The following is a 22,871-nucleotide window of genomic DNA, read 5'->3' on the forward strand; positions in this document are numbered from 1 at the left end:
CTCTATCTATAACTGATGTGTGATGGATGCTATGGGAGAGAGGTGAAGACTTGCGAATGAATGAATTTTGATAACAAATATCAGGAAAGAGTATACTAAAGGCTTTCGATATAGACATATTTATTATCTTCACAAGGATAAACATCCATTAATATACAGTATGCATCTATTTATTGAACGAACATGTAATAAATACTTATGTATTGTGATTGATATATATTTGTACAAAAGCTTTGTCTCACCTAGCAGTCAATTTCTTTCTGTCCTTCATATTAAAGTAATATTTTAAAAACTTTATTTAAACCTTTCTTTTCCTTAATAGATACTCATGTACTTAAAAAAACTATCTAAAATATTCATTTTATTCCAGTCTATCTAAATGGTAAATTAACTTAATGGAGCCATGTTAAATTATATGGGGAATACAACTTTGACAAATACATAATATGTGTTAGCCTAAATTTAATGATCCGGAAAGCAAATAACACTATGTCTTAGAGACATTTTAATACTCTAAAATATATGTCAAAGCTATTTAAATGTACCTTTGATTTCAGAGTTCATTAATACTTCTCAGAAAGTAGCTATTAAATGTACATGAATGGGTGGGTGAAGGTGATTGAGCCCTTTGATATATTGGCTGAGAAGCATGAGTGTTATTGCGTGGAACTGTAGAGAGTATAAAGATCCATCATGAATTCCTTTATCACATATTATGTGGCAGACACTGGAGGAGTTATGTCAGGCAGCATTCTAGACATGGTGAGGACATTAATGTACTTAGCATATGGGTTATGGTAGGTATAAGAAGTACCTCCACCAATTTATACATCTTTTTCCTAATCTGCATGCTTACCCAGACACATAACTTGGCCACCTTTTTAATACTATTTTTTCCTTATTTCTTACATATGTATAATGAAAAATGATCACACCTACCTCCACTTCTCCCTTCCAACTCCATCCAAATGTCCTCCAAAAAAGCCTGTATCAAGTGTGCATTTTATTTTGATAGCATACTAAGTTCAGTTGCTGTGGCCTTATGTGTACAGGTGTGGGGCCATCCATAGGAAGTCTACCAATGGCCACACTCTCGAAAATCAAAGAATGATTCACCCATCTCTAGCAGATATCAACTGTTACTATTGCTCTCAGATGGAGAGCTCTTCCATCTATGCCAGAATTTCAAGTGGATTGATCTTGTGCAGATAACCACAGCTGATGTGAGTTCATGAATGTGATGGTCATTTGACCATGCCTTTTGCTCACAGTTAAAACTGTGTTGTCAGATGTAAATTCCAAAGTAAATATTTTTTATATGTGTGAGCAGTTTGTAGTTTATAAAACACCTCTCAGAGTTCTCAAGTACACAGGAAAGGAAGGGCTCAGAGGTACAGAAAGTACAGGAGGACAACTCGGAAAATACATATGGAGTTGGAAACAGGAGAATTCAAACTTCATACACATACATTTAAAAAAATTTTCTCTGTAATTAAACTGTTGTACATCACAGACAGTATTAGGATCTAAAGAGAGACAGCATCATTGAGGAAGCGGAAAGATAGGGAAGCAAACCGCTAGGTTTAAAAAATACCAAGAACACATTCCAAAGTTACAGCATCTGTTATTCTTGTAGTGTGAAAATATTACAATTCACTCAAGATTAATTGACATGCCTTTTTCTTTTTGTAGGTAATTTAGGCCTGGGGAAGGTGTTGCTTCTTGAATGGAACACCTCATGTCTCCCAATAATGTGACTGAGTTTATTCTCTTAGGATTAACTCAGAATCCACACTGGCAGAAAATACTCTTCGTTGTATTTCTGTTCATTTTCCTGTTTACAGTGCTGGCTAACCTGTTCATTGTAGTCACCATCTCCCTCAGCCCCACCCTTTCGGCTCCCATGTACTTTTTTCTCACTTTCTTGTCCTTCATCGATGCCTTCTACACCTCTGTCACCACCCCCAAAATGATCATTGACCTGCTCTACCAGACGAGAACAATCTCCTTGGGTGGCTGCCTAACTCAGCTCTTTGTGGAGCACTGCCTGGGAGGATCAGAGATCATCCTCCTCATTGTCATGGCCTATGACCGCTATGTGGCCATCTGCAAGCCTCTGCACTACATGACCATCATGCGGCAGGGACTCTGCCGCCTCCTGGTGGTGGTAGCCTGGATTGGAGGGATCCTGCACGCAATCATGCAAATATTTTTCATGATCAACCTGCCCTTCTGTGGTCCCAATGTCATTGACCACTTCATGTGCGATCTCTTCCCACTTTTAAAACTTGCCTGCAGTGACACCCGCAGGCTGGGCGTGGTAGTGGCGGCCAACAGCGGGGCCATGTGCTTGCTTATTTTTACCATGCTGCTCATCTCCTACATGGTCATCCTGAGCTCCTTGAAATCTCACGGCTCTGAAGGACGGCGCAAAGCCCTCTCCACTTGTGGCTCTCACTTTACCGTAGTGGTTCTGTTCTTTGTGCCTTGCATATTTACTTACATGCGCCCTGTGGCAACCTACCCTGTGGACAAACTGGTTACTGTATTCTTTGCAATCCTCACTCCCATGTTAAATCCCATCATTTACACAGCAAGGAACACAGAGGTAAAGAATGCCATGAGGAGTCTGCTGAAGACGAGTGTAACTTAACCTCTTCTTAACAAGAAGGTGGTGATGTGTGTGAACAAGCTGAATGGTGTTTGTGATAAACTGTGGAAGAGAATTAATTTTACCAATCATGGGCAAAGAAAGGATAAGGAAACTCCCCATGACAACATTTATCAGACACTTAATCATTGTAGAGCTTCTGCTCTGTGCTTTGATAGCTTTTGAAGTGTTTTCCAAAGCTCAAGTATCAATGTGCATTGATTCTGGATTTCCAAAAGAAAACAACAATTCTATGGTTTTAACGATTTTAGCTTATTTGCTTTCCAGAGACTCTCTGGTACTTATTTTCATGCATGCATTACTTGAGTGAAATTGTTTTTTTCAAGAATCTTGATCTAAGAATTTTAAACAAATTTGGCATAGGCTATGGTAATGTTAAAGAAAAAAAGGGTCTAGAAGTCCTTAGATGGGTAAATGAAAACTGGAGTTGCAGAAGGAAAGAATCCGTGTTGAATTCCTTTTCTTCATTTTGTCTTTTGTACCATTTTGTAAAAATATAAATAGTAATAAAATAATAAAAACATACAAAAGGAAAAAGTAATTCTTAGTACATCTCCAGGGTTTTTTCCTGGAAAATAAGGAAGAAAAATTTGAAATTACTCTTAATTTGTTCTTACTCTCTTAGATCTCCTCATGTCTCTAACCAAAAAATATTTTTTAAAAAATTATGATGCTTTTACTCCATATGTAAGATTCATATATTCATATTAAACAGAAATTTTATTATCTATCAGACATATTCACTTATGACATGATTTAATGAACGTACTAAACTAATAACTTCCAAAATGCTGTCTGCAACTTACAAAAAAAAAAAAGTACATTAAGGCTGAGTATACTTATGAGCTTTCTGAAGATCAAATCTCTGCTGTAAAATTAAAATACGGGGGTTTCTGATTCAGTCCTACATTCTTCAACTAAACACAGAGGTTTGTGGTATGTTTGGTACCACAATACAGATAAGGATTTGTAGGTATTCTTCATGATTTACTTTGCACTTGAAGAATGATGACTTTTTCTAGCCTACTGTCACCTGCAGCAATGTATTTAACAGCAAAGAGCCTCTGTGCACACGAAAAAACTCCTGTATTTGTACAAACACTTTATGAATCAAAGCTTCTCTCACTGTACAGCTTTAGCTTGTGTGTCTTCTCACAAATATCTTCTTAACTCACTGCTCATCTGGAGTTATTTTTTTAAGGGGGTAAGGTCCATTCTATCTCAAATGTGTGGGTATGTCAAATTATTTTTAATTTCTTTTCTATTGAATTTTGTGAATGACATTTGGAAATCCAAAATTGACTAGTTAAGACAAAATATATATGACAGAGTACATGGAATCAGGTGGAGGGGCATCAAGAGGGGTGCAGTACGGGAGGGGTTTTAAATATAATCAAAATATATTATATGAAACTGCTCAAATTCTTAATGAAAATAGTACTTTGCCATAAAGATCACGCCTAGAAGATGATGTAATCAGTACTTAATGTACTAAAATGCATTCCTGGTGAAAAGTAAATATTTTAACAGGCTGTACAATCAATGAGTTGTAGTTAACTTTGTATTATGATTAGAAGGCAGTTATAGTAAGTGAGAAATGAGTATTAAGAAAGTCTTCAAGACAAAAATGGAAAATTTAAAGGGGAATCTAAGGCCAGTCATTGTGCCCTTAGGTGTAAACAACTTTTTAGTACATGAGTGAAAAGATTAATATAACAAATTATAATGAACTTAGAAGGTAAAGGTAACTAAAGAGATGCAAGCAGGCCAGACGTTCTCATTGGGTAAATTGTTGCTGCTTGTAAACAGTTTTAAGGAATACTTAGGTGTTCTTTAGGACCCCGCATCAATGATTTTCCATAAATGCTGTTGCCCTGTAATTATTTCTAGTCTAAAACTAACAGCTTGATCTAGGGAATACTCCATAAGGAGGGGCAAAAAGATCGCAGGAACTGGAGATTGGGGAGGAATGTTGTGAAACTATGTCTTCTGATGGTGGAACTAGCTGAGAAGAAAGGAGTCAGCATGACTGGGGAGTAGGAACAGACAGTGGAAGGTGAATATGATCACAATGCATTGTATATATGCACGAAATTGTCTAAAATAGGCAAGGAAAATATAACATGAAAAAATTATGTTATTATTACCAGAAATTTCTGGTAGTCCTGACAGAATTATCATGTGGTATCAGGGAAATCCAAATCCCCTCTTGCAACTCTTAGTCTCATTAATAAAATAATTTAAGAACGGACTCAAAGAAATGCTTGAAGACAATTTTATTAGAGTAAAAAAGGATAAAACACAGCATGCCATCTTTAAATTCAGCAGCTATCCAGAGGAGGAGAATGAAGAGAAGAGAAAAAAATAAAGAATGTCATTTGAGTTAAGCAGGCTTAGAGGCCAGTCACTTGGTAGCAGGTAGCCACATGTTGGGAAGGAGGGCTTGAGAGAAGAGAAAGTCTGGCACACAAGAAAAAGAATTCTTAGGTTCTGCCATCATGCAAAAGATAAACAACAAAGGAGGAAAAAGAAAATGTTTTACTTTTCTGATTCATAACTCAAAAAATTGCACAGACCCAACAGATTTTTGTGGTGGCTTTTATGGGCTGTGTGAGGGGACAGGAATTCTGGGAAGTAAATGTGTGTTATCTAATTTAATGTCTAATTATTCTTCCTTTAGCTTTAGCATGACTTAAGGTAAATTAGTCTTCCTGAAGGGTGGTCCTCATCCAAGTCACTGACCATCCCTACAGGAAGAACTCTTAAGGAAAGTGACAATGGCCTAGTTCCACCTAGGTGTGGATTTCATTCTTTTGGCTAAAGGCAACATCATTCCCTTAATGGACCTTTAGTGTTGGTCTAATTTCAAAGTTTTCTTCTAAAAATTCATGAGATATACAATACTGGGTTTTGATGTGTAAGAATTGTTAGCTTATGATAGACATTTACTTAATTGCATGAAAATATTAGACACTGTTCAAGTGAGGGAGTGAACCACTTAATTTTTTTGTTTTATTTATTTATTTTTATGTGCATGAATTTTTTTGCCTATGTGTATGTAAGTGAACTCATGTCATGCAATGCCTGCAGAAGAGGATGAAGGATCCCCTTCTACTGGAGTTATGGAAGTTTATTTGCTGCCATGTGGGTGATGGGAAATGAACCTAGGTCCTCTACAAGAGCATGAAGTGCTCTTAATCTCTGGACTATCCCTCTAGCCTCAAGGCTTGAACCAGATTTAAGGTCAATTATGAAATAAATAAATTGTTACATTCTTTCCTAAGTTTACTCTCATCTCAGGAAGTATTGTTAGATAAGTCTGTGTGCCATTTTGTCTAAGAAAATGAGACTCCAGAAGGTGAAGCAGCATTTCACATTTTGCGAGGTAACAGAATCAAAATACTTCAGATACACAGACATATGATTACAATGAAAAGTGGGGATGGGGGGCTATTGGCATAAGAAAATAACAACTGATACCTGAATTTCACAGTAAGTAAAAGATTTTTGGAGGAAAATTAAGCTATTCAATCATAGGTATGAGTTGACAACACTTTTGGACATGACTAACCTTGTAGAGCTAATATTGTTTCTGTAGGACTTTTCTAACTAATGTACTATAGAGGTGATCTATATTACTTGAAAATAATTATATGTGCACTTAATTTTATGATTTTTGGCTTATTTTGCTTATTGTAAAATACTTCTTAGTGCCTACAACATGTCGGACAATTCTATGGACTGGATATACAATGTTATATAATACAATTGACAGTTATATTTATGTGGAAATTGATTTCCAGTGAGATTGAGTGAGTAATAAATAAATAAGCATATATTATTTTGTTAGTGCTGTATTGCCAATATTAAAGATAGTTTTAAGAGGTGATGGAGAAGAAAAGACCTGAATGTAGTTTATATGTTTTTGAAGCACTGGCAAAAATCTTAGGCTTGAAATGGCAAAACTAGCTCCATTTTTCTCTTCCAGCTGACTTTTGCTTCACCCTGAGTTTTTGCGTAGCCAATTCCACTACAGCCAGTCAGTCAGAATATCTTATTCAGGTAGTTGCAGGGAGTGCATTGTTTCTACAATACTGGGAAACTTACAAATAGCCAGGTAGCATGTTCAGGTAGCAAGTTCTCCTACCCAAACTAATCAAAACTTACTGTTAACAGAAAACCTCTTTGTGAACTCACCTGCCCGTGATCTCATGTAACTATGGTGATCTGACATAACTGTGGTTTTTGGCTTTGCTCCTGGCATGATGTAATTGTGGTTTTAAGCTTTACAATCACTGCCCTGCTTCTCGTCTCTGACTACTGACTCTTAATTCGATCCAAAAGTCTGTCACATACCTTGTTTGGTATTACAGACTCAAATCTCATTTTAATCGGTGCTGTTTTCCTTTCAAGTAGTTTGCAAAAGATGAAGGACATTTTGCCAAGATCCTTATGAAAATATTTAGCATCATTAGCCACCATGGAAATGCAAATTAAAACTACATGGAAATTTACCTCAGACAGGATGATGCCAATAATTAAGCAAAGAAATAACATCAAATGCTGGTTAGAATGTGGACAAAAGTCAACTGTCATACATTGCTTATTAGGATGTTAATCATTCCACCCCGTGTGGAAACAGAATGAAGGTACTAAAAAATCTAGACATAGATCCACCAGATGATCCACCTCTACTTTTCCTGGTGTTTACTCAAAAGACTTCATGTCAATATATCATGAAGGTATTTGGATATCAATGTTCTTTGCAGCATTACTTACAATAACTCACCTGTGGAATATATTTATGTCTATCAAAAGACAAACTGATAGAGATAATGTGGCATACATACAGATTTTACTCAGCCATAAAGAAATAAAATTTGTTGTTCATAAGAAAATGCATGAACTGACAATTATCACATTAAGTGAGTTAAGTTAGACTCATAGAGACAAATGTTTTTTTTTCTTATTTTCAGATCCTAGATTTTATATAGATACATGAAATTACATATGTACACATATATGTATATATGCACATATATGTATATATACATGTGGTGACCACCAGCGGCGGCCACTCCTCTGTTTCCCTGGGTGCCACTCTTTCATTCTCATGGGCTGCTGCACTGACTGCCCTGGGCTGAGGCCACTCTTCTGCCTGCCCTGTGCAGCCTCCTGTAGTCGCCGCTTCTGCCCATTCCCGGACCCCAAGTCTGGCGAGGAGACTGTGTCAGCAGAGCCACATTCAGACACAGGAGACCAGGTTCAGTGACACAGGTCTGATTTACTGCAGGAAGGCAGATGCTTACATAGGGGTAGTGGTCCAATCACAGCACAGCAAGTAGGATACCTTATTAGCATAACATACTTAAGGTCCTATCACAGAATAGCAGGTAGGATGCCTCATTAGCATACTGGGTTTCAGATTACAGAGCCTGTATTTCTGGAAACTACATGACCCTGACTGTTGCGATATCTAAGTGTTGCAATTTGGAATTCCAAGGGTGGTGATTAGGAAGTGGTGAGCTCTAGGCATCAGTCTCATGATCTGCCAATAGGAGCAAATGTCACAAGGCATTTCTTGTGGCTCCAGTAGTCAGGCCATTGCCTCGGGCCTGGTGTTTGGCTGTCAATAAGACTTTCACCCTAGGCTCAAGCCTGTCTCCCACATCTCCCCCTTTTTTTATTTTTAAAAAGTGAAGCATAGTTTAAAATACATAGCATATTGATATCAGTCCAGATACATCAAGGCAAAGTAGAATGGCTCAGGGGGTCATTGTATCAATAGCTACCTCCCTCAAGATGGCACGCTTTCTTAAGAGCAGGTTGTGCCAACTCCATGCAAACCAGTGGGAGCTGAGATTCTTTGCCTTGGCATTGTTGTCTCTACCTCAAGGGTCATCCAGCATAATGGATTGTGTTGTCTTAGGTTGTACTGTCTGTTGTGATCTTACCCATCATTGACTATCAGCCCTCAAAGGGTGGGTCCCTTTGTGAGGTTTGGAAGAGGGAGAGGCAGTACATCTAGTATTGGCCTCCTCAGGGGTCAAGAATTTGTTGAAACCCATTGGAGGCCAATTATAGGTTGATAAGGGCAAGGAACTGTGGGTCTTTGTATGCAGAGACATGCCTGGCAAGATCTGGAGTTGGGGCAACAGCTAACTGAAATAGCCTTAACAAAATTAACAATGTAGGGTCCAAAAATTAAGAGATACCAGCAATGGCTATAGTGTCTGCCTGTGAAGTGAGATACTCAAGGTCATCCCAGGTTATTGGGTGTGCTGTTGGAGCTGGTTGCTTTTGTGGTCTGCAATGCTGGGTTGTTCTGACAGTGGTTGAGAGGTGGGTCACTTCCTCCAGGTTAAGACCTACCATCTCTGGGGTCAGTGGTTGTGGAGGAAGGGTTTTAGTCATAGGCAGTTCTGAAGTTCCAGGCTCGGATTCAAATGGGGGCTAGAACATTATCTGGAAAGACATAAACATAGCCTCACCCTTGTGTTAACAACAGGTGTCAATAATATGATGGATATATTTGAGCTTTCCAAAAGGAGAAAAATGAGTGGCATCCATTTGCCATATCTTATTTGGGCCAAGACCTCTAGGGAGGCTCCCAGCAGGTTGTAATGGCCCCAGAGGTAGAAGAGGGGCACAAGAGGAGCAGGCATGGACCAAATGTTTACAGCTCTGAGCATGGAGCATGCAAAGCTGCACTTGTTTAAAGTAGCAAGGATGTCCCTGTGCCTGGGCTTGTGGGGTTTCAAAAGTGCCATGCCCTACTAAGGCATCAAACCCAATGTTTTGAACATTGGCATTTTTATTGCATTTTGCCTGTTGTTTACACTCATTTTGATAGGCAGCCTTTCATAAGAGGAAGTCACCTCCCTGTAGACAGGCATGGGCAATATTCTGCAAGTCATAGGGGGTGGTGGCCACATGGCTGATTGTATCTAATAGCTGACCAAACCAAGGGAAATGAATGCCATCTTCAATGGCCGCCTTATGCAGCTTTTTCAAAGTATCATGAGAATATGGATTCTAGGCATTAGGGTTCTGTAGCCCCTGATTGATGGTAACCAGGAAAAACTGTGGAAAATTACCCATTGTATCATAGGAGAGGGGCCTAAGTGGGAGGGGCTTCCAGTCCTTCTCTGGAAGGGAGGGGTAGATGGATGGGGGGAAACTTCCTTAGAGCTAGTGCAAGATGGTGGAAAGTAGCCATCGCTCATAAAAGTGGAGCGGAGGCTGCCTTAACTTCCTGTTTTTCATCAGAGCCAAGACAAGATAGCAAAGGGTAGCCACCACCCCATAATGGTGGGGCAGGGGCAATCTTGACTTCCTGTTTTTCATCGGGGGACCCTCAGACCCTAAATCCTCATTTTTTTACCTCATTATCAGCAGTCATCATTTCCACATCAGAAGAGAAATCAGTTTGGTTTTGACTGGAAATGCCTGGAACAAGCTGTCCCCACTATCCTGTTGCCTTATATGTTTATCTTTGTTTTTTAGTATGAGATTATTCTGCTCTGGGGCATTGGGGGGAACTCCCTGAAACAAGGCCAGAATGGCAGTCACAATGGGGTAGAATGGCCCAGATAATGGATGCCTCTCCATAACTTCTCTCTTTCTGGCCATGAATAGCACACAAGCCCATTGCTCCAGATCCCAACAGCAGGAATCTGTAAACCAAGGAGGAAGAGCTAGCACTTCATCTAATAGCTTAGTTACTTCCTTCTCTATTACCCTAATTTACCTACTCCTAAGGAGAGAAACCAGTGCAGCAGAGTGGGGACCAGCAGCAGCTGGATGACTATTTTCCATACTGGAGGTCACTCACCCTGCAAGACATACCCAGAAGAACTCAGGAGCCATTCAGGAAGACAGTCGGCGGAGACAGGAATGACATGCCAAACCAAAGACTGTGAGCCAGAAGAAGCAGCACAGAAGAACAAAAGCGGCAAGCACCCAAGGAAGAATCACTGGTAAATGGGGCATTGGGAGGCCCAAGTGTTACAGCTCCAAATGTTAAAGCTCAGAGTGTTACAGCTCCATGGGGCAGGAGGCTTTGTACCCCACATTGGGCACCAGATGCAGTCACCTCCAGTGGTGGCCGCTCCTTTGATCTTGAGGGTGTTGAGGCTGCTCCTCCACTTGCCCTGGGCTGATGCAGCTCTTCTGCCTGCCCTGGGCTGAGGCAGCTCTTCTGCTTGCCCTGTGCTGAGGCATCTCTTCTGCTTGCCCTGTGCAGCCTCCTGTCGTCGCCGCTTTTGCCCAGTCCTGAACTGCAGGGCTGGTGAGGAGACCGTGTCAGCAGAGCCGCATTCAGACACAGGAGCCCAGGTTCAGTGACACAGGTCTGCTTTATTGCAGGAAGGCACAAGCTTATATAGGGGTAGTGGTTCAATCACAGCACAGCAAGTAGGATACCTTATTAACATAACAGGTTTAGCGTCCTATCACAGTACAGCAAGTAGGATACCTTATTAGCATAACAGACTTAGCATCCTATTAGCATAACCATCCTATCACAGAATAGCAGGTAGGATGCCTCATTAGCATACTGGGTTTCAGATTACAGAGCCTGTATTTCGGGAAACTACATGATCCTGACTGTTGCAATATCTAAGTGTTGCAATTTGGAATTCCAAGGTGGTGATTAGGGAGTGGCGAGTGCTAGGCATCAGTCTCATGATCTGCCAATGTGAGCAAATATCACAAGGCATTTCTTGTGGCTCCAGCGGTCGGGCTGTTGCCTTGGGTCTGCTGTATGGTTGTCAATAAGACTTTCACCCTAGGCTCAAGCCTGTCTCCCACATATACATATATACATATATGTGTATATATGAATGTATATATGCCTGATATGAAAGCAGAAGCAAAACTCTCTTATACTTAAAATGTGGTGCAGTAGTACCATACTGTGATAGTTCAGAAGCAGAGTAATGAAGGGATAAACCTAAAAACTCCCCCATGGGGATAGGTGATTGCTGATCTTGAAACAGTTGAGGAACACTGCTCTAATCCATGTCTAAATGGTGAGATACAGACATGGAACCCCCACTGTAGAAGCCAGACTTTCACTTGTGGGGATCAAAGTTGCTGAAAATGAAACACTTCCTTCTTAGGATACTTGAGAGCAAAATATATTATGTTGTATCCAAGAAGTATGCTGCAAATTTAACTACTAGTATTTTTTTTTCAAACTAAAGAACCAAAACTATCACATCAAACATTTAAAATATTTGTAAATAGAAAACGTTTTAGAATACTGTTTTGGAGTGAGAAAAAAAATTAGTTCCTAATTTTGTTGAATATAGTACATTTTAAAAATTCTCCCAGATGTAAAACCTAATCAACAATAGTGACTGAGCCAGCAAATTATTGATATTGGTGCAGTAGTGGCATTTTTATCTTAGAAGTAATCAACAGTTTTTTAATTGGGATTAAGTTCCCCTCAACTGGAGTGAACTGTTATATGGTTCTGTAAACATAGCCAAATACACATGGCTATGTGAAGGTGCAGATCCTAGAGAAACCCCTGCTTTGCCTCATCCTTAGACCAAAGTAATTTTTCAGTTTATTCTAAATATGCATCCTCATATACAGAGAAGTTCCTCACAACCCACATTGAAGAAGTTTTATTTTGAAACAGATGGAAACTATTACAGAGTTCCAACTTTGGTCAAAAGCAGTGATTAAGTGTGGCCTCTTAACTCTCAGTGATACATATTCAATGGAACCTCTACACAAAGGATAAATACATCTCTCAACTCTCACCAGAGAAGTTTCCTTATGCAGAAGAAGATGATTAACACAGAAACACATAATTGGCCAATGTGCAGATAAGTGGCCACAGAATGTTCATCCCTGATTAGGACACCTGTTTCAAATCTCTGTCTCCCAATGCTCAGGGATCATTGAAGAAGAGGTGGTAGAAAGATTTTAAGAGTCAGGGGATGGATGACCACAAGACAACACAGTCTTCCGAGAGGCTGTTTAGTTACTCATATAACTCACAGCAAGGTTGACAGCATGTATATCCTATGCAAGCTCAAACCAGAGTAAATACCAACATAGACATTGGAAAATGAGTAAGAAATCCCAGTCCAGCCTAAGGAGCTTTTGGAGCTTTTAGAAAATGATAGCCACTGGGAGGGGAAAGAGAGTCTCTTATAGGTATGGAACTCTTGGTGGGCCCAGTGGATGAACCTACACTGAAGGACATGTAGGAATCAAATCAGACTCTCTCTCTCTCTCTCTCTCTCTCTCTCTCTCTCTCTGTCTGTCTCTCTCTCTCTCTCTCTCTCTCTCTCTGTCTGTCTCTGTCTCTCTCTGTCTCTCTCTCTCTGTATATATACATATATATGATACACTCATATATATGTATATATATATGAGTATATTAAATTGGGGGTGCAGTGGAGGAAAATACAGATAGGGGAGAGGATCTAAATATCATCGAGCTATATTATATGTAAATTACAAAAATTTAAAAAAGTAAAATTTAAAAATTCTATCCTATGGTTAGATATGGCACAACTTCAATGAAAGTCTAAAGTGATGAAGAGAACATCAGAGACTATGATAGAATATTGGACCAGATACTTGCTGGGTGGCTAGGAGAGGTAGTATTCCCTCTTTCATATGTTTTTAGGTAGATGGATTTCTGAATGAGTATTTTGCTAATGAAGATCACAGCTTAGTTTTGGATTTAGCAATTCAATGGTTCGCTCTATGATCTCTATTTTTAAAATTGTTTCAGTTTGTTTTCTTGCTTGTCTTTATCAGTCTGGCCTTGTTCCAGTGTAGCACTGCCTCTGGGAAAGTCCTGATCACTGCAGGTGTAGATGGGAATTTACTGGTAAAGTGATTAGATCTTCAGTAAGTGGAGACATTGTCACAAACGGCCATAATTAGAATGATGAAAACACACTTTGAATATATGTGCCACTTGCACATCTTTTTCCTCAAGTTTATTACCTAAGAGACAACATGTTAATGGTATTCCTTCTAAAATGTGGCTTGTAGATTGTTTGCTAAGAAAGCTCAAAATATACCTTAATGGTAGGCACAGTGCCATGAATCGTTTTTATGAAAAGCTTTTGAGCCTACCTTAAGCAGAAACTCTTCCTATGTAGAGACAATTTAAGTTCTTTTCTCCACCATAGGGATACTTCCAATTTAACCTCATGGGCACACAGGACACCTGTCTTCAAGCTTTCTGTGAGTTCATTAGAAATTCTATTTCTATCAAGATAACTTTCCCCTGGATGACTGGATTGTCTGCTCTTGTCTCCTCTCTTTAGAGGAGAGTCACCTAGATGGGGATAACTTATCTTCACAATCTTTGCCATTTTTCTTACTGGGATCATCCAGTAACTGAATCTTGGAGGTGACAGAGGAGGCAACAAACTGAAACCAGAAGTAATGTTAAAAATTAATGAGTGTTAAATGTGTTACTGTTCATCTGAGAGGCCTTTTAAGATTGTTGTAATAATTGAACTGTAAAACACACTCATAATTTATTTAAAATGTGTAAAGTGTCAGGAATTTGCTTGTTTGTCTTATCAATATGCGTAGTCATAGTCTCAGAATGGAGAGCCCTGAGCTAGTAACAGTTGGCTTCTTAAAATACTTTTTTAGTATGTTATCAAAACTTAATTTATAAGGAGGATGAGATGGCAGTGGTCCAAAACTGAACTGAAACTATATTATTATTCAGTACCTGAGTTTGGCTACAAAATATCTAACAAATGAAATGGTAAAGATGAAAGATCTTGACAGAGATTTGAAGCAGAGTTCCGGAGGCTAGCAGCCAGGCTCTGATGATGGTACTTTCATTTCTGGATCCCCATGATTCAATTCAGCTTTTCCTGAATGAACTCAATTTTATAGAATTAATTAAGTTAAATTATTGTATATGTAGCACAGCATTAGAGATCTGATGGAAAGGTAACAAATTAGTCATATTTAAGCTATCCTAGAAGGAGATAAAACAATAAAATAATAGAATCACTGATAATATGGAATGAATACAGGTGTATGTAACAAATGTTCAGAATGGCAATGATGAAGGAAGCAGTCAGGAAAAAAAGCAGGATATGGGGTGGTAAAGAATTTATTAGTTGGGGATTAGCAGAGGACTCAGGAAGTTGAGATGACAATAATGAAAACAAGATGACAGATCACTGAATAAGGCTCTCTAAGCATTCGCATACTTGCTATTGCTTTTATATTCATGCAAGTGCTGTAAGGTAGGGCATACAATTCTTAGAAGAATTGAAGAGTCCAGTAGTTAGTAGATTGCACTAAAAAGATTTAGTCAAGATTTTCCAGCTCTCCAAGCTTTATTTATTATACTTAAAATTCAAATAACAGTATTTATTATCTCGTATACTATCTTTGCTTGTTTTGGAGATAAGTACTCATTATGTATCACAATCCTCCCAGGCTGCCCTCAAAATCACAATCCTCCTCCCTCAGGCTCCCCAGGGCTGCGATTACAGGTATATAACAACATGCCCATCTATCACTTGGTAGCTTTTGTGAAAATTACAGTAGAAAAATCATGTAAATTGATATATATCTTTTATCAGTCTCTGAAATAAAATAAATGACAAATGGTATTATGTGAAATGAAAGAGCTTCATACAGCAAAGGGAAGCATTCGCAGAACAAGCAGACACTGTGTAGAGTGGGAGAGAAATCTTTTCCAACTATGTTTCAGTCAGGGAGTAAATATCTAGAATATACAAGGAAATGAAAACTTAAATAACAAAATAGCCCACATTTTCATTCAATAAGTAGGATAATGATAGTGAGATAATTCTGAAGAGAAGAAACACAAAGGCAAAAATATTTTAAAATATTTTTAACATCTTTAGCCATCAGGGAAATGATCATAGATTTTATTATAACACACACTACATATATATATAGTTTATAAATATGAGGGAGTATAGGTGATAAACGTAGAAAGGGGCCATGAAAGAGGAAAAGGGATTCTAAGACAGTGGGGATGGGGAAAGAGAACACTAGAATTCTTGTGACTTGGGAGTAGACGAAGACTCCTGGAGGATGAGGGGATGAGAGCGGGGCCGAGGGATGTCCGAGAGGGGTAGGAAAGGAGCATCAATGAAAGCAAATTTTGAATAAAAGTATCATAATGAAATACATCACTAGGGTGCTAATTAACTAACAAAGAAAGATTTGAAAGAAAGAATAATGAAATTTTAGAAGGTAAATTCTTGGTTGGACTTTATTCCTATAGACCTTAATAAGTGGAGCCTTGGGATACAACCTCAGGATATAATTGTGTTAAATGTGTTATCATTTACTCTTATCCACTCCATTGACTCCTATCCACTACTGGTAGAGTTCCACAAAAGTAGCAGTTGTATCATTTCCCTAAGAATGTATCTGTGCTAGAATGAGGAAGCAGGGACACCTGTCATAGCATCAAACATCAGAAATAGAAAGAAAGCTATTGTTGAACCAAGATGGTATTGTTGTGGGGTTAGGACTGAAGCTGCCAATAGGCTTTTATTATTAGAAGTAATTTTGTCCTTTGAAATGAAGCCTTTTGTGATAGTATGTGTAACCAGATTGAGGAAAAGCAAGCTTAGGGGGTGGGAAACAGGGTGTAAAAAATGTCTAGCACACCCAACAGTTAATACTCAGAAGCTGTATTCTTTTCTGAGTATCAGTGCAGAGCTTATGTGTTCACCAGCTCATATCAAATAGAGAATCAGAAGAATGGGACTGAACTTATTCTTTTGAGCATTACAAAGATGCCTGAGCTAAGGAAAATAGTGTCTGTTTCTTTTATTATTATGGATGTGGCCACACTGTTGGGAAACCTACTCATTGTGCTGACTATAGCCGTGAGTCAGAATCTGAGGTCACTGATGTACTTTTTCCTTATGTCTTTGTCCCTTTTGGATGTCATCTACTCTTCTGTCACTGCCCCTAAGTTGATTTCAGATACTATCTCTAAAAACACTACCATCTCCCTAGAAAGTTGCATGACCCAGCTCTTTTTGGAATGCTTTAGTGGAGTAGAGAACATCCTTTTCATTGTGATGGCCTATGACCACTATGTGGCCATCTATAAGCCCTTGCACTACACAACCATCGTTAGTCCACGGGTGTGTTGCCTGATGATACAATGTGCCTGGGTTGGAGGGTTTGTGCATGTAGCCATTCAGCTTCTCTTCTTGTGTCAGATACCTTTCTGTGGCCCCAGTGTCATTGATCATATAATCTGTGACTTATTTCCATTGTTACAACTGGCCTGCATGGACACCCATATCCTGGGTGTCTTGGTCATTCTCAACAGTGGGGTGATGTGTGCGACTGTTTTCCTTATATTCATGGCTTCCTATGTGGTCATCCTCTGCTCGCTGAAGACTTGCAGTGCTGTAAGAGAGATATAAAGTGCTGTCCACATGTAGATCACACTTTACAGTGGTCGTGTTGTTCTTTGTGCCATGTGTTTTCTTGTATGTGAGGCCTGTGCTCACTTACCCCATAGACAATGCCATGGCTGTGTCTGCTACCATTGTTTAACCAATGCTAAATCCTTTGATCTACACCTTGAGGAATGCAGAGGTGAAAAATGCCCTGAAGAACCTGTGGATGAAGCAGATGATTCTGGGTCATCACTAAGTGATATGCCAAGGAACAAATATTTCCTCCAAACTCTGTGAAGATATACCTTCCCCATTCATTCCAGTCCACTGAGAACACAGCAGAAGATATATCTTCTGAGTTTACAAAGCAAGACCAAGGTATTGTCATGTGCTGACTAATCAGTCTGCTCCCGTGTGTCCAGAACAGCACACCAGGACATGTGTACTGCGTCATCTTTATTATGAGGCTTTAGGAACATATATACCAACACAAAACACAACAAAAAATATAGCTTGAGTCTTTCCTACTTTAGGGATTTTTTTTCCTCTTTCTTTCTTTCTTTCTTTCTTTCTTTCTTTCTTTCTTTCTTTCTTTCTCTTTCTTTCTTTCTTTCTCTTTCTTTCATTTATTTTTCTCCCTTCCTCTGTCTCTTCTCTTCCTGCCTCTTTGCAGACCCAGGGAGGCTCAGTTCACTGACCTTTGGTGAATTTCTTGAATTATTTTTCATACATAAAGGTGATAATTTCACAACTTTTGAGAGTGAGTGAGACAGCCCCATAAGTAATATTCTTCCACTTCAATTTCTGGCTTGTCTGTGAGGAAGCCATCCATTTCTTTATTGCCACTTTTACCTTGTCTATTTATTCAGTAAATCTCTGAGCCCTTATCATGTCAGAAGCTGTCAGGTAGTCTGAGGAAGTCAGTGATAAATTGTGTTAGATGATATTAACTGGTTTCACAGAGCTTATGGTGTGGTGTGAGAGTCAGATAAGCAACCTTCCATCCCTCCATTTTTGTCATGCCTCATTAAGGAAAGCTATCTGAACACATGCCAGGTACAGTGTTAGGCTCCTAAGAAAATAGGAGCAACACCTATGACTGGTGTATGTGGCAGATAGAAGGAGCATGTAGATGGAGAACTAACCATTTCTGAGAGGTAGAGGAAGAATTCAGACTGAGCCACATACTAAAAACTCACTATTTAATATCATGTGGTTTCCCTGGGCACTTAGAACTGTAAAACACTTAGTTCTGCTGATGCATAATCTCTACGGGGAGGAGCGGTAGGGAAATCACTGGGTAGTAATGAGAGGCCTTAAATGCCATGACTAAGAGTTTGATTGTTCTTTGAAAGTGTAGTAGAACTAGTGAAATTTGATAAATGTAACTCCACTGGCTCTGTGATGAAGGCCTGAAAGGAAAAGATAGTGGCAACTAGGAGGTTTCCAACCTTTAACTAAATTGAGGAAAATGGGGTGAAAAGAGATTAAGCAATATGTGCTGGTAGAGCAGGGTCTGGGACATAAGTAGTCTGAGTCTAGAGTATATGGTTTCTTAATGCCTAATTTAAAAGGAGATAATAAGGATGATATATACCTGTTGATCTTAAAGTTTAACATAGATACCCACCCAGGGCTCCTTAAAGCACACTGCTGGGCTCTACCTCACACTGACTGATTCAGTAGATCATAGAGTGGCTTGGGAATGAGCTTCAGAATGTACATTTTTTGTACATTTCATGCAGCAGTTCTTAATCAAAGTTAGACTCTCTCCTCCATTCATGCCTTCTCCCACCCCACAGATTTGGGCTGTGGGACCTCATGCATTCTGCCATATGTGTTAAGACCCATCCAGTCAAACATGTGTACCCAGGTGTCCCTTAGTGCAAATGCATCTGCTGGAGTCTAGTCAGACTATCTAGAGATTGTCAGGAAGGTCTACTCTGCCTCACCTAGTAGTAATCATTCTCCAACAGTTCCCAGTCTGGGGCTGTCCTGCAACCTAGTTCCCTTGCTCCTCTCTGGCCCCTTGTCTAACTGGGGTGACATGGGTCTTCTGCTACATGCCATCATTGCCGCAAGTTCACATGTGCAAACTTCCAGTGACCTGAAAGCCTGTTTTCCTTACGATCTTTCTGCCCCCTCTTCCCCAATGGTCCCTGAGCTGTGGGTGGGTGAAGTTTCATATAGGAGTCCTATCCAGGGACACACACTCTGCAGTCTCTTATTCTCTAAAACTTGGCCAGTTTTGGCCTTCTGTGTGCATTGCACTCTGTTGTCTATGTCTGCCCTCTGCTGGAAGAGTTTTGAAAGGATTTGCTTGACAGACTTAATCCCCCCCATTTCTTTATAAACTCCTATTTGAAAAGATGAGAGAAGAGTTTTTGATTCTTTAGTCACTTCTTTCACTTATTCTCTACCTCTACATACAGGTTCTGTCCTTAGGATTCATGTTCACAAGTTATACGTATTTCTTTTATTTTATATTCTATCGTTCCCCATTTGAATCCCTGTCGCAGCAGGGATTTTGTTTCCCTTCGTGCTGCAACCCCAGTGATTGGAAGTGCTTCCCGTCACAGAGTATGTGTTTGGATGAATGTAGGTCTAAAAGAGTTTTAGGGTACTAAATGTTTGCAAATAAAGGTGGGGAAAGAAGTGAGGAGGATAACTACATATAAGCATTTTGCGATTTAGACTTCCCTCAGTTTGCATGCTGCAAAGTATACCGTATGGATACACTTCTAGTTTATTAATGTGTTATTTTAATGTAGAATACAGTGGCTACTAGACTTCTGGGCTACTTCCTGCTATTTGTTGTTGTTGTTGTTGTTGTTGTTGTTGTTGTTGTTGTGTGTGTGTGTAGTATGTCCATGTATGCATGTTCACATGAGTATGGATGCTCTTATGAGTGTGTGAGTGTGCATCTGTGTGCATAAGTGTATAAGTGTTGAGGTCAGAGGTCCTTCTTCTGTCACTCTCCAATATTTGTTCTCCAAGGGCCTCTTACTGAACATGCGTATTTTTATATATCTTATATTAAACTCCATGATATTTTAAGCTTTCAAACTTGATAAGCTAAATGAGAAACCTAAGGTCCTGACATTATTTAATATTCTGCTCCCTAAAACAAATAAATGAGAATATATGTATCAATAATTGATACTGCCAATATTTAAATAAAACTTTCAACTCGTGGTTTCATTTTTTAAATTAAAATGGTTGTTTTCAACAAGTATTTTGTAAAATCCCTCAATTATATTCAATAGCTACAGTTTCTCTCTTTTTTTTTTTTAATTTTACGAGGATTTCCTGAGTTAGAAGTTTCAGAAGCTCTTCTAGGAGTTATGTTTAAAGCAGTAGACAGGTGATATATTTCCCTTGTATTTTAAAGCTTGCATTTTACTGAAGGAGACAGATAATTTATTTTAACAAAAGGAAACAAAAATATGGAGCAGAAAATGATCCTTAGATAATTTCCTTGAAATGGTGTATAACTGATTGAGCAACTCTGATAAAAGGGTCATGACCATCCCCAGTGGGAAGAGCAGGCTAAGCAAAACAGCAAAAGCTCCAAGTCCACAGCTGAAGTCCAGAAGGTACAAAAAAAAATCAGTGCATAGGTGGTGAGGTGAGGGGGCACATAAGGAAAGTTGAAATAAGAAAGGCAGCCAGGCCCTGATCAGAAAACGCTGCTTTTTAATCCATAAATTCAGTAAGAGCATAGACATGAAAGATATTTTTTTAATATAATCAAAAATCATTTCCAAGTGGATTTTGATTACTTTAGAAACTGAAACTCAATAATCTTTGCATATAGCTTGCCATTTATGCATCAATAATAGAAAATAGGAGGGTACAACAATTCTGATTCAGGGGAGGAAGACCACAGGAGGGGATGACAGCTCCAGCTCATGGGAGGAGAACCCCAACATCAGATTCTCTGGAAAGCTTGTCAGCTACAGGTTCTTGGGATGGGACCAGAGTTCCAGGGTCACAGGAGGCAATGTCAGGCTCAGGCTTACAGAGTAGGGGGATCAGAAGTCTGGTTCACAGGAGAGAGACACAGCTCTGGCTCATGAGAGGGAAACACAGCTCCAGGATCATGGGAGGCACAACAATTCCAGGTTAACGGGAGTGGATCACAGCTTCAGGCTTATGAGATAAAACCATAGTTCCAGGTTCACAAGGCAGGACCACAGCTCCAGGTTCATGAGGTTCATTATTTTCCTGTCTCCATTTATCTCTCTACAAGATTATACTTGTGTTTATAAGATGGAGCATTTTACTTGTGTTTATAAGATGGAGCATTTTGACTCCTGTACAACAAACAAAGACAACGGTTACTTGCTGGCTTGAATGTTTTGCTTGTGGGACATCAGTATTTGAAAAAACCATCTTTCACTTACACTCAAGGAGACAGAGTTCTGTTTTGCTGTTTCAGGATCAAAGCTCTGGTTGCCTTTCTTTTTGTTTCTTTTTTAAGGTAATTGCACCTTCGCGTCTTCCTTTCTGGCCAGGGGCAACCAGTGATGAGACATCTTACCTAGAGTTACCTTTTGCCAAGAGTGCCACAATCTTGGCTCTTCAGCCATTTTCTTTATTAATAGCTAGTCCTTTATTTTTTTTTTTCCAGTGCCTAGCTTGTTACCTGGATAATGATGATAGACATTGGACCACGGGTTCATGGCAGGCCCAGGTATTGGCAAAAGAGGTGCACCAGGTCCTGAATGGTGGTTTCGTAGCAGTCTTACCCAGAGTCTCGTATTACCAGAGAGGCTCCACCACTGCCATCTCATCCATTTTCTTAATTTCTGATTCCTTTTTGGTCTGCATCCAAATTGTCAACTGGATGAGGACCACAGCAGGCCAACTGTGAATGTGGAGTGCAGTGGTTGCCTGCAGACACAGTCCCTAGCAACAGAGGCACTGCATGGTGGAGTGATAGCCACATTTCCTGGTTGTGTCTGCCTCCAGACTCCTGTACCTCGTGCTAGGTGGCCAGGGAGCCTAGCATTTATCTAGGTAATTTTTTAAGTATCAGATGAAGGTCTAGCATACATATTTTTAATTACATAGATAAGAACTGTTCTGATCATTCATACTGACATCAACTGATAATTTGAATTTCCCAAATTTCTTCTCTCCTATGTTTTATAAATCTACAGAATTAAGCATAATACTTAACCTTAAGTTTTTTTATCACTATAGACTTCTAAAGATCTTACGATCTTTTAAATCTTAAGTAAGAATTGTTTGCTGCCAAAAATAGCTTATAGACTATACAATTATATATTCAAATGTGAAAAATTCAGTAGAATTCATGGTATGAAGGTATAGTAAAATAAGGATAGACGTGCCGAAGAGTATTTGTATCACAACACTTTGCAAAGACCAAACTTAATAGTACTTGCCAGGTGGCCTTCTTATTTCACTGAAAACTTTTAATTCAACAGAAGAGAGCTTCCACACTCTGTAACAAGTATATGAAATTGATTGCTACCATATCCACAAAAATGCTAATTCTTACTTTAAATGAGTTATCTTTCCAAAGAAAAATAAATCACTTTTCCTTGTTTTGTGGACTTAGATCTCTATCTGATAGGCTATATTCATTCTATTAAGAAACCTTGTATACCCATGTTTGTAGCTGTTCTTTTCACAATACCTAAGAAATTGAAACAATATAAATGTTCCTCAACTAATTAATGTATAATTAAAATGTGGTCCATTTATATAGTGGAGTTCTACTCAGCAGTAAGAAAGACATATAAGAAATCTGCAGGTAAATGGAT

The 22,871-nt window shown here is 39.1% G+C and overlaps 1 protein-coding gene and 1 pseudogene across 1 annotated transcript; both read left to right on the forward strand.

The window, feature by feature from the left end:
• Positions 1-1,726: 1,726 nt before the first annotated feature.
• LOC103742553 (olfactory receptor 140-like) lies at positions 1,727-2,653 on the forward strand. Its single transcript, XM_029568574.1, has one exon. It carries the CDS (start codon positions 1,727-1,729, stop codon positions 2,651-2,653), a length of 927 nt encoding a protein of 308 aa, XP_029424434.1.
• A 13,100-nt stretch (positions 2,654-15,753) lies between these two features.
• LOC103742599 lies at positions 15,754-17,335 on the forward strand (annotated as a pseudogene).
• The last annotated feature ends 5,536 nt before the right edge of the window (positions 17,336-22,871 follow it).

The sequence above is a fragment of the Nannospalax galili genome, unplaced genomic scaffold, assembly GCF_000622305.1.
Source record: "Nannospalax galili isolate Female #2095 unplaced genomic scaffold, S.galili_v1.0 scaffold1200, whole genome shotgun sequence".
Lineage (NCBI taxonomy): Eukaryota > Metazoa > Chordata > Mammalia > Rodentia > Spalacidae > Nannospalax > Nannospalax galili.